This window comes from Pholis gunnellus (assembly GCF_910591455.1).
Source record: "Pholis gunnellus genome assembly, chromosome: 1".
Classification (NCBI taxonomy): domain Eukaryota; kingdom Metazoa; phylum Chordata; class Actinopteri; order Perciformes; family Pholidae; genus Pholis; species Pholis gunnellus.
The window spans coordinates 66,379-79,666 of record NC_136528.1 but is presented as its reverse complement, the minus strand read 5'-3'; the positions used below and the strand labels follow the sequence as shown (position 1 = coordinate 79,666).

At 39.0% G+C, this 13,288-nt stretch overlaps 1 protein-coding gene across 1 annotated transcript in view; it reads left to right on the top strand.

Moving 5' to 3' along the window:
- Positions 1-7,886: 7,886 nt before the first annotated feature.
- Positions 7,887-13,288, top strand: part of cngb1a (cyclic nucleotide gated channel subunit beta 1a) — a gene marked incomplete at both ends in the record, with an annotated part of 32,386 nt that continues 26,984 nt past the window's right edge. Inside the window, 6 exons of the mRNA XM_079160218.1 lie at positions 7,887-7,991; positions 8,337-8,376; positions 8,467-8,512; positions 11,742-11,844; positions 11,958-11,977; positions 13,003-13,111. Coding sequence (XP_079016344.1) covers positions 7,887-7,991; positions 8,337-8,376; positions 8,467-8,512; positions 11,742-11,844; positions 11,958-11,977; positions 13,003-13,111 — 423 coding nt within the window. The remainder of the gene's footprint in view (positions 7,992-8,336; positions 8,377-8,466; positions 8,513-11,741; positions 11,845-11,957; positions 11,978-13,002; positions 13,112-13,288) is intronic.

Genomic DNA, 13,288 nt, shown 5'->3' with positions numbered 1-13,288 from the left:
GGCGCCATCATGTGGTTATAAGGTGGTATTTCAGCAGTGAAGGCCCAGGTATGAAACGCACGGCCCGCCACTGCGTCTGAATCACATGCAGAGATAATAAATACCTTTGGTATTTCATACTGTGTGAAACAGACTGTTAGAATATTCACTACAGGAAGTGTTCAGGTTAATAGTCAAACCTTGATAATAATGATAATTGGGCTGTTTGCCCTCCTCTCCACAAGAGGCACAAGTGGTGGTTGTGGTAGTAGCTCCTACCTTATAAACAGAGGCCTCGATGAGGACTTCCTCCTCTTTGTCTCCGAACACCTTCACCTGGAATGAGTGTTTGTCTTTTGAATTACTGACTCAATGTAAGTAGCACTTTATTTCTATTCCTGGGATTATGATGTAGTTCAGATGATTAACGGATCGTCTTTGATCTAATTTGTTTGTTATATTATGATGAAGTAAATGTTGAGCCAATAATGATATTGTATAGACCATATTTAAGTTAACTGTAATGGAAGATCTTTGGCATGATTTAAAGGCTGACTTTATAATTTGAACAAGAAGTTGTAATCTCTTTCTTTCTTTGTGTAGAACCATAAAAATCAGAAGCAATCACCATCCAATAACTTCCCAGATAAATAAACAGCCTTTAACCTTGTTTCCTGGTGGTTTGTGTCTCCAGTTAGATCATCCGTAACAACAAGAATCCTCTTTTCTCTGCACTGCCACAGTTCTTACTGGATCATCCTTCATAACCTGCTGATGAACACAGAGCTGAAGATGTTTCTAACGTGGTGAAGTCCAGATGAATGACAGCTGGAACTAACGTAAGGAACTGGAACTAACGCTGTGAATCACTAGAGATGTGATGTCAGGACACAACTCACCTTCCACCAGAGAATCATCCCAAAGAAACACATCTGCTCAGTCTAAGTGATGTGTTTGTGTCCGGACGGGTCAGGAGTTTGATTGACAGAAGGTTCATCCAATCACCTGACATGTACTTCTCAGGTAACAAACCATCACAGACAATCAGACAGATGTTCAGAGCAAACCTAGAAGGTGAGAAGACAGCCTGAGTCAGTTTCAGGTAGAAACCAGAGAAGTAATTGATGGTAGATCCTCAGATCACCATCAGTTCCACTCTTATGCTGCTCGGTTCCATCATTTCATGAACATTCTCCATTTGCTCATGAAATATTGGAAAATCTGTAAATTTGAAAAAAGAAAGTTAAAATAAGAGTAAAAAGCATGTCTGAGGTGTAAATAACCAGACTGAGTGAACAAACCATGATGTTCATGAGATGTGTGGAGCGATGAGGAGTCTGTAACCTTCCTCACATGAAGACATTCATACTGGAGCTATTTTCTTCTTCTGTGGTGCTTTAATATTTACATAGACTAATATTCATACAACAGCAGTGGACGGAAACAAACATGTTTTACTGTTTCCTTTGGATGTAAACGTTGAAGCTGATTGGTTCACAAAGGTCTGATGTAAGTGTGATCACTGTTGGCATGGTTGCTATGGAAACACAGACTGTACCTGTGTGTGACCCAACCAGAGTTTATTATCGTGACTATGTGGAAACACACTTATTATACACTTATTATACATTTATTAGACACTCTCTAGTTTGTTCTTTCTTTCTTTTGTTCTCTCTTTCTCTCTGTTTTCATTCACTTTCTTCTCTAAAATAAAATAAATCACCTAAACTGGAGATATTGAAAGGTCGTTTAGGCCACAACTTCTAACCTTCGTTCTCTTGAAAAATACCAAAAGATTGCTTTTTTTTCACCTGGAGGCTGCGACACACTGTTGGTCCACAGGAGGGCGGTCTGATCCACCTGGACAGAACCACAACCTATCAAACCAAACCAGAGTCTCCCGATGAAGAAAAAGCAGATTTCAAAGTGCTCTGGAATCCTTGCAGGAAAAAACTACGAGGGGTTTAGATCCTCATTTAAGATTCATAGAAAAGTGGAGAACAGTGAGGAGAGGAAGAGGCTGAGGAAGAGGACGAAGACGGAACGGGTGTGATGAGGAAGAAGAGACAGAAGAAGAAAGGAGGACATATGAGTAGGTGTTTGTCTGATGAACTTAATCAGCAGAAGTAAAGAACATGTTTGGTCTCAGACCCGGTCTGTCCTCAGGTCTGGGATCTGGATCAGGGAGCACCAATCCTCTGTTTCGCTGACGCTGGACTTAAACTCGTTAGCAGCTTATCCTCCTCAGGGCCACGTTAACAGCATTAACCTGGAGCTGCTGACATAAGCGCCACGAACAAACATAGAGGATCCAGAACCAGGTTCCTTCAAAACCACTGCAGAGGTTCAAATGTACAGAAGAGTCAGAAGGAGATCGAACACAGTCTAAAGCTGTGACATCATTTCATCAAAGAGATAGAACTTCATGTCAGAATCAAAATAAGAAATCATTTAAGTGTTCTAAAAAAACAATGTGAATAAATAGTGTAAAGTGTACTAAAAACAACAATGTGAATAAATACAGTCTCAAGTGTTCTAAAAACAACAATGTGAATAAATACAGTCTCAAGTGTTCTAAAAACAACAATGTGAATAAATACGGTGTAAAGTGTTCTAAAAACAACAATGTGAATAAATACAGTGTAAAGTGTTCTAAAAACAACAATGTGAATAAATACAGTGTAAAGTGTTCTAAAAACAACAATGTGAATAAATACGGTGTAAAGTGTTCTAAAAACAACAATGTGAATAAATACGGTGTAAAGTGTTCTAAAAACAACAATGTGAATAAATACAGTGTAAAGTGTTCTAAAAACAACAATGTGAATAAATACAGTTTAAAGTGTTCTAAAAACAACAATGTGAATAAATACGGTGTAGTGTTCTAAAAACAACAATGTGAATAAATACAGTCTAAAGTGTTCTAAAAACAACAATGTGAATAAATACAGTGTAAAGTGTTCTAAAAACAACAATGTGAATAAATACAGTCTAAAGTGTTCTAAAAACAACAATGTGAATAAATACGGTGTAAAGTGTTCTAAAAACAACAATGTGAATAAATACGGTGTAAAGTGTTCTAAAAACAACAATGTGAATAAATACGGTGTAAAGTGTTCTAAAAACAACAATGTGAATAAATACAGTTTAAAGTGTTCTAAAAACAACAATGTGAATAAATACAGTCTAAAGTGTTCTAAAAACAATGTGAATAAACATGATTTAAAGGATTATTACTGGATCTACTGAAGACACTCGAGTGGAGGCACGCATCGCTGCGTATAATAAAGAAACATCCCACTGCTTTGTGCTAAGCTCGGCTAAATGTGTCTGTGGACCTAATGAAACATCCCACTGCTATGTGCTAAGCTAGGATAAACGTGTCCACAGAGCTAATGAAACATCCCACTGCTATGTGCTAAGCTAGGATAAACGTGTCTGTGGACCTAATGAAACATCCCACTGCTATGTGCTAAGCTAGGATAAACGTGTCCACAGAGCTAATGAAACATCCTACTGCTTTGTGCTAAGCTAGGATAAACGTTTCTTTGGACCTAATGAAACATCCCACTGCTTTGTGCTAAGCTAGGATAAACATGTCTGTGGACCTAATGAAACATCCCACTGCTTTATGCTAAGCTAGGATAAACGTTTCTTTGGACCTAATGAAACATCCTACTGCTTTGTGCTAAGCTAGGATAAACGTTTCTTTGGACCTAATGAAACATCCCACTGCTTTGTGCTAAGCTAGGATAAACGTTTCTTTGGACCTAATGAAACATCCCACTGCTTTGTGCTAAGCTAGTCTAAACGTTTCTTTGGACCTAATGAAACATCCCACTGCTTTGTGCTAAGCTAGTCTAAACGTTTCTTTGGACCTAATGAAACATCCCACTGCTTTGTGCTAAGCTAGTCTAAACGTTTATTTGGACCTAATGAAACATCCCACTGCTTTGTGCTAAGCTAGGCTAAACGTTTCTTTGGACCTAATGAAACATCCCACTGCTTTGTGCTAAGCTAGTCTAAACGTTTATTTGGACCTAATGAAACATCCCACTGCTTTGTGCTAAGCTAGGCTAAACGTTTCTTTGGACCTAATGAAACATCCCACTGCTTTATGCTAAGCTACACTACACGTGTCCGTCCATCTGTCCATCCCGCTCCCTCTGTCCCACTCTGCCCTTCAGCTCCTCAGTAATCCTGTTAGCAGAGTTCCTCCATAATCTTCCCACAGGGTTCAGATCTCTGCAGGTCTTCACAGCTTCTTCACTGCAGGTCTGAGGGATGCTGCTGGACCCTGACTGAACACCTCAGGTAGGATCAGAGACCACCAGCACATAGACCACACACCTCTACACTACACCCCAATAGATGCCGTTGGCCGCCGTGGAAACGCTGCAGCGGACAGTGGATTAGTTGTTGTGTCTGCTGGATTCTTTTAGTTCAGTTTTGGTTGATCTGAAACGTGCAGTGAATGTTTGTTTTTGTTTGAGTTAAACTAGAACTGAGGCATGGTTGGAGAGTTTTAATAGAAAATGTGAGTTAAGAAAACAAGTGAAGGGCTTTAAGAAGTGCTCACTCGTCTCATCAGTCTGGAATCAGAGATCTGGTTCTGGTCCGGCTGTGGGTCAATAACACACTGACCATCTTCATACAGGTTTAACAAAAGCCTTACAGGAAACCAGAAAGGTTTGGACCAACAACAACCTGAATCCTGTTAGCTGTCCTATGACCTGATGGTCTGATGGACCTCTCATGGTACACCATGTCCAACAATCAGGCTGCCGTATACGGTCCAGATCCGGCTCACATCCTGTCCTTCGGTCCTGGAACACAGCCGAGGGTCCCGACACTCAAATTCATCCAGACCAAAGTGAGATGAATCAACATCTGCTGCTGGTGTACTGGATGTCATGTCTCTAGTGACTGGCTGCGTAGCTAACTGGTTAACTGGTCACCTGACTGGCTAATTAATTAACTGTCTGACTGATAACAAGTTAAAGTGGACGTGACAAACTGGCCACCAGTTGTGTACGTCCAGTAGCACCGTGACACAGCTGCAGTCTGCGGTGGATTAGGGTCATGAGCAGTCCGCTGTGATTGAGGCTGACACTCAGCCAGACCTGATCCAAACACCTTTAAGCACCGACCACAGACGGTTCAGATGTAAACTTTATAGAGATGATTACTTATTTATATTCCAGTTGATGAGCCTCACAGGATTTTATTTTTTAAAAGTTTCCAAAATACACAACTGATAGAAAAATTCCCTCGAGCCGAGGTAAACATCATTAATCACAGGACATTTATTCTTGATTCTAGAGTTGAAACACATACAGTCTACATGGATCAAGGCTGCTCCGAGATCTGTCAGAGTCTCCGATATACACATACGAATAGCCTTCATACAGCTACGTATCTGGACACTGTAACAATTGGTTCTAGTACAAAGGTCACTTTTATCGAAATCAGGAAGTCATGGTTGCAAATCAGCCCTGTGTAAGTAAGTGTTCTTCTTAGGAGACAGCTGATACCTGATAGACAAAACAGCTGCTGAAGAAGCCTGGTGTCACAGACAAGGACACAGGCCGTAGACCGAAATGCATAATGATTAGTCATTTAGATTTTTCCCAACAACAACCAACACGGTTTCAAATCAAATACTGACGCTTGGTCAGTTTCCCTTCAAACTAGGTTGCTCTAGGTTCGCTCGTGGTCTCTCTAGGTTGCTCTAGGTCTCTCTATGGTGCTCTAGGTCTCTAGGTCGCTCTAGGTTCGCTTGTGGTCTCTCTAGGTTGCTCTAGGTCTCTATGGTGCTCTAGGTTTCCTCTTGGTCTCTTTATGGTGCTCTAGGTCGCTCTAGGTCGCTCTAGGTTCACTCGTGGTCTCTCTAGGTTGCTCTAGGTCTCTCTATGGTTCTCTAGGTTTGCTCTTGGTGTCTATAGGTCACTCTATGGTCGCTCTAGGTTGATCTAGGTCTCTCTATGGTGCTCTAGGTCTCTCTAGGTCGCTCTAGGTTCGCTCTTGGTCTCTCTAAGGTAATCTAAGTTGCTCTAGATTTGCTCTTGGTGTCTCTAGGTCGCTCTATGGTCACTCTAGGTTGCTCTAGGTTTGCTCTAGGTCTTTCTAGGTTGCTCTAGGTTCGCTCATGGTCTCTCAAGGTCAGGGGTCAGCAACCTTTACTATCCAGCATTTATGAAATTATAGAACAAGAATAAAGACACTTGTTGACATTTTATTGCTATTTTACGTGTTATAACAATATCAAACTCTGATGAAGAGGAGAGTTTGCAGCAGCAGTTGAGGAATCGCTCTTCATCGCTCATCTCCAGCGTGATACCTTTCATGCTGTGTGCTTGTTCTGGAAGCGTCTTTCAACATTACATTTATTTGTTGTTTGCAAATTTCTCGCCACATATCAAGCATACAGGTAAGCCAGCATCGTTCGCAGTGAAAGCAAATGAATACGTCCACGCAGAATTAAACTCTATTTTCCTCCGTGACTTTTCTGTTTTTGGATTTATGTATTGATAGTTTACAGAGGGCGGTGGTCTGCAGATCATGATCAGCCACCGGCAGGGAAAGGCTCTGGATAGTGATGTGAATGCAAGTGTCGGATCGCGTAGCGCGGCCGTTTTAGAATATATTATTATTTTGCTCGACAGAGTTGGAATCCAGGTTGATGCGATCTTTCCATAAATATATTTTCTTCAGTGTATTTCTTCATACGTGGCTGTGATGTAGTGCTCACTTATACAATCGTAATCCCCGCAATATATATGAGATGTGGCTTTTAGATCTCCAGCAATATGTTTGTGAATGTGTGAATCTGGCAACAGAGGCAGAAAACAGCTGCTGCTGTTACGCAAACACAACACACGCACGGAAGGAAACCAGTAGGTTTGAAAACCAGTAGGACCGGCACCCACTGCATGCCCAGTGTACGTGAATAGTCACATGATATTCGTTTTCAGGCATTTAAGTCTGGACGGAGATCATCTCGAAAACGATGCTTAAACGCCGTGTGGACGGAGAACTCAGGGAGCCGCAACGGAAGGGCCAAAGAGCCTCATGCGGCTCCGGAGCCGTGGGTTGCCGACCCCTGCTCTAGGTTGATCTAAGTTTGCTCTTGGTCTCTCTACAGCGCTCTGTGGTCGCTCTAGGTTGCTCTAAGTTTGCTCTTGGTCTCTCTACAGCGCTCTCTGGTTGCTCTAGGTTGCTCTAAGTTTGCTCTTGGTCTCTCTACAGCGCTCTGTGGTCGCTCCAGGTTGCTCTAAGTTTGCTCTTGGTCTCTCTACAGTGCTCTGTGGTTGCTCTAGGTCGCTCTAGGTTGATCTAAGTTTGCTCTTGGTCTCTCTACAGCGCTCTGTGGTCGCTCTAGGTTGCTCTAGGTTTGCTCTTGGTCTCTCTACAGCGCTCTCTGGTTGCTCTAGGTTGCTCTAAGTTTGCTCTTGGTCTCTCTACAGCGCTCTGTGGTCGCTCCAGGTTGCTCTAAGTTTGCTCTTGGTCTCTCTACAGTGCTCTGTGGTTGCTCTAGGTTGCTCTAAGTTTGCTCTAAGTTTGCTCTTGGTCTCTCTACAGTGCTTTGTGGTCGCTCTAGGTTGATCTAAGTTTGCTCTTGGTCTCTCTACAGCGCTCTGTGGTCGCTCTGGGACTCTCTAGGTCATTCTAGGTTTGCTCTGTGGTCTCTCTGAGACTCTCTAGGTCACTCTAGGTTTGCTCTAGGTTGCTGTTTTTGTAAAAACATAAAAAGTTCCAGGTATTTTTATTTTCCTTTTTTTGATGACATGAAAACAGAAAGAAACCTTTAAGCCTGAAACACACAGATTCGTCCAGCGTGTGTTGGATGACAGTTGAACTTCATTCCCAGCAGTGACGCTCTCTGTTTGTGTGTTTGTTCTTTGAGGATGTTGAGCTGGGTGGTCAAGGTGGTTCCCCAGCTGCCTCAGCCTTCAACAGTTGAAGAGCAGAAAGAGGCCCCGCCCCCTCCCACGACCACGCCGCCTGTCACTGTAAGTCACACCGCCTTTATCATTCAAGTCTGTTATTTTCATTTTGTCTCTTTCAGCCGATGTAAAAACTTTGTTTCAGTTCATCAACACGAGCGTCGACTACAGTGTCTTTTTTGATACTACTGGGAGATGCAATGTCAAACACTTAACTTTCATGTTCAATTAATTTGTAGATATTTTGATATTTCTTGCTTTTATATGAATCCTACACATACAGTTGTGATGTTAATGAATTCAGAAAAAGGATTTCAAAATATATAATTTACATATGAAATGTATTTTAGTTCAACAAATATATATTAAATTATGTATTATATTGTTATCTACGTTTTATGTTTTCAACAGGAAAAGAAAGTAAAATTTCAAGATGAGTGCAAAAACCAGGGTAAGACATGAACACCGTGAAACTGATGTGGTTTAGTTTGGTTTTGTTCTTCAAACTAAACAGAAACATACATCATTGTTTTATTCACAGCTTCAAAAGCGGCCAAACTCAATCAGGAGGCAGCAGAGGAGAACAGGTGAGTTACATTAACATCCACAATCATAAGACACAATGAACTGAAACCAAAGTCACGATAGTTTATTAAAACCAAAGTCCCGATAGTTTACTAACCCAAAGTCACGATAGTTTATTAAAACCAAAGTCACGATAGTTTACTAAACCAAAGTCATGATAGTTTATTAAAACCAAAGTCCCGATAGTTTACTAACCCAAAGTCACGATAGTTTATTAAAACCAGTCACGATAGTTTATTAAAACCAAAGTCACGATAGTTTACTAAATCAAAGTCACGATAGTTTACTAAACCAAAGTCACGATAGTTTATTAAAACCAAAGTCACGATAGTTTACTAAATCAAAGTCACGATAGTTTATTAAAACCAAAGTCCCGATAGTTTACTAACCCAAAGTCACGATAGTTTATTAAAACCAAAGTCACGATAGTTTACTAAACCAAAGTCATGATAGTTTATTAAAACCAAAGTCACGATAGTTTACTAAACCAAAGTCACGATAGTTTATTAAAACCAGTCACGATAGTTTATTAAAACCAAAGTCACGATAGTTTATTAAAACCAAAGTCACGATAGTTTATTAAAACCAAAGTCATGATAGTTTACTAAAACCAGTCACAATAGTTTATTAAAACCAAAGTCACGATAGTTTACTAAAACCAGTCACGATAGTTTATTAAAACCAAAGTCACGATAGTTTACTAAAACCAGTCACGATAGTTTATTAAAACCAAAGTCACGATAGTTTATTAAAACCAAAGTCACGATAGTTTACTAAACCAAAGTCACGATAGTTTATTAAAACCAAAGTCATGATAGTTTACTAAAACCAAAGTCACGATAGTTTATTAAAACCAAAGTCACGATAGTTTATTAAAACCAAAGTCACGATAGTTTACTAAATCAAAGTCACGATAGTTTACTAAACCAAAGTCACGATAGTTTATTAAAACCAAAGTCACGATAGTTTACTAAATCAAAGTCACGATAGTTTACTAAACCAAAGTCACGATAGTTTACTAAATCAAAGTCACGATAGTTTATTAAAACCAAAGTCACGATAGTTTACTAAATCAAAGTCACGATAGTTTACTAAACCAAAGTCACGATAGTTTACTAAATCAAAGTCACGATAGTTTATTAAAACCAAAGTCATGATAGTTTACTAAACCAAAGTCACGATAGTTTACTAAATCAAAGTCACGATAGTTTATTAAAACCAAAGTCACGATAGTTTATTAAAACCAAAGTCATGATAGTTTACTAAAACCAGTCACGATAGTTTATTAAAACCAAAGTCACGATAGTTTATTAAAACCAAAGTCACGATAGTTTATTAAAACCAAAGTCATGATAGTTTACTAAAACCAGTCACGATAGTTTACTAAAACCAAAGTCACGATAGTTTACTAAAACCAGTCACGATAGTTTATTAAAACCAAAGTCACGATAGTTTATTAAAACCAAAGTCACGATAGTTTATTAAAACCAAAGTCACGATAGTTTACTAAATCAAAGTCACGATAGTTTACTAAACCAAAGTCACGATAGTTTATTAAAACCAAAGTCACGATAGTTTACTAAATCAAAGTCACGATAGTTTATTAAAACCAAAGTCATGATAGTTTACTAAAACCAGTCACGATAGTTTACTAAAACCAGTCACGATAGTTTATTAAAACCAAAGTCACGATAGTTTACTAAAACCAGTCACGATAGTTTATTAAAACCAAAGTCACGATAGTTTATTAAAACCAAAGTCACGATAGTTTACTAAAACCAGTCACGATAGTTTATTAAAACCAAAGTCACGATAGTTTACTAAAACCAGTCACGATAGTTTATTAAAACCAAAGTCACGATAGTTTACTAAAACCAGTCACGATAGTTTATTAAAACCAAAGTCACGATAGTTTATTAAAACCAAAGTCACGATAGTTTATTAAAACCAAAGTCACGATAGTTTACTAAATCAAAGTCACGATAGTTTACTAAACCAAAGTCACGATAGTTTATTAAAACCAAAGTCACGATAGTTTACTAAATCAAAGTCACGATAGTTTATTAAAACCGAAGTCATGATAGTTTACTAAAACCAGTCACGATAGTTTACTAAAACCAAAGTCACGATAGTTTACTAAAACCAGTCACGATAGTTTATTAAAACCAAAGTCACGATAGTTTACTAAAACCAGTCACGATAGTTTATTAAAACCAAAGTCACGATAGTTTATTAAAACCAAAGTCACGATAGTTTATTAAAACCAAAGTCACGATAGTTTACTAAATCAAAGTCACGATAGTTTACTAAACCAAAGTCACGATAGTTTATTAAAACCAAAGTCACGATAGTTTACTAAAACCAAAGTCACGATAGTTTACTAAACCAAAGTCACGATAGTTTATTAAAACCAAAGTCACGATAGTTTATTAAAACCAAAGTCACGATAGTTTACTAAATCAAAGTCACGATAGTTTACTAAACCAAAGTCACGATAGTTTACTAAATCAAAGTCACGATAGTTTACTAAACCAAAGTCACGATAGTTTATTAAAACCAAAGTCCCGATAGTTTACTAAATCAAAGTCACGATAGTTTACTAAAACCAAAGTCATGATAGTTTACTAAAACCAGTCACGATAGTTTATTAAAACCAAAGTCATGATAGTTTACTAAATCAAAGTCACGATAGTTTACTAAAACCAAAGTCACGATAGTTTATTAAAACCAAAGTCACGATAGTTTACTAAATCAAAGTCACGATAGTTTACTAAAACCAAAGTCACGATAGTTTATTAAAACCAAAGTCACGATAGTTTACTAAATCAAAGTCACGATAGTTTACTAAACCAAAGTCACGATAGTTTACTAAATCAAAGTCACGATAGTTTACTAAACCAAAGTTACGATAGTTTATTAAAACCAAAGTCACGATAGTTTACTAAATCAAAGTCACGATAGTTTACTAAATCAAAGTCACGATAGTTTATTAAAACCAAAGTCACGATAGTTTATTCATGATAGGATTCGTCAGTTTTCCTGATCAATATGAGATATATGTTAACCTTTTATTACTTACATTTGCATACCTTGATTTGAACCATGTCTTTGAAATAACAAGGCTTTTAGTTTAATTCATTCATTTCTATTTATTAGTTTTTTCCATTTGGTTTCAGTTGAAAACTAACTGAGTGAATTGAAATGTTAAAACTCTGAATTGTATGTCCTCAGTCCAGCACCTGGCTCTCAGCCCGGTGTGCTGATGTGGATCAGCGGCGCTCTGCCTCAACCTGCAGTCTCACCAAAGCTGAGTCAAGCTAACTCCACCACCAAGGTGAGGATAAGATACTGACCCGGGACCAGATGTTACCACTGAGACTCATTGAGTTCAGGTCACCTCTATGTGCTGGTAATGTTTTCTCCTTTCCTCATCACCTCTGTTCACAGGAGGAAAACACAACGACCAGGTAAATACTGAATGTGTGTGTGTGTGTGTGTGTGTGTGTGTGTGTGTGTGTGTGTGTGTGTGTGTGTGTGTGTGTGTGTGTCAAACATTTGAACCACAAGAAACCAACTAAATAAGACATAATAAATCATTTTGATAAGACTTGAGTCTTGTTTTGGACTTGTTTTGATGAAACATTAGACCTGACTTACTTGCTTTGATAAGACTTGATCTGGACCTTTATAATAAAACTTGAGACTTGACTTGGATTTGCTTTAAAAATACTTTTGTCTTAACTCAGACTTGTTTAGATCAAATATAATACCTGACTTGGCCTTGATTTGATAAAACCTGAGACTTAGATTTGATCTGTGTTTGTCTTTATTGGACTTGTTTCAAAGAGTTGAGACTTGACTTGGACAGCTCATGTTGGTGAGATGGTGGACTAGAAGCTAATCTGTTGTGACCCCTGATGTCGGAACACTGTCCTCAGGTCCTGGACTGGCTGTTGTGGTTGTGAGGTCTCAGTCCAGACATTAAGTCTGACTCCGACCTCAAGTATTTAGATAAGAAACTGAGTCTCTAGTCTGTCCTGTTCACCGACAGACAACAACAACATGAGTTTGTTCGCTCTGTTCTTTCTTCTCTCTGGACGACAGTAAACCTGAAGAAGAGTGAGTAATCGTGACCTAATAGTGAGCTCTTTATGAACCCATCACCAGAAAGACTGCCCAATACTGAGCTACTGCATGAAGCCATTTAGAGGTAGAATGCCAAATAGTGAGGTGCTGCATAAACAACCCTAAAAGCACAGTGGTACTTTACATTTCGCCTTCATTCCATCACTCAGTTGTCATGAATTCAACAGAATTACATATTCTGTTCAGTCATAACCAGAAATAAAGAAGCTGAAAGTGGCCCAAAGCCATCAGCTGCTTTCGTTGATCACATGATCCTTATGATGAAATAATCCTTATAATAATATTGATTTCTCGTCCTCTGGTGGTCAAACACACCAATGCTGTTTCCTGTTGTCTTTTACCTCAGAACAGGGATGATGGCTTGGATCGCTCAGGGTTTGGAGAAAGTCGTCCCTCAGCCTGAAGTGAACAGGAAGGAGACGCCGCCGGCTCAGCCGCCCCCTGAGGTACACGAGGTACGAGCTACAGGACGTCCTACACGAACACACTCATGTGACCTTTATTAGGGAGCAAGAGGACGGCTGTCTGTCATCTCCTGAAACTGAGCTTATTTAGGCAGAAACTGATTCAAATTCATGTTAATGAACCAGCTTGATCTGAAATAAGATCAATTCTTATTCTCATGAAAATGA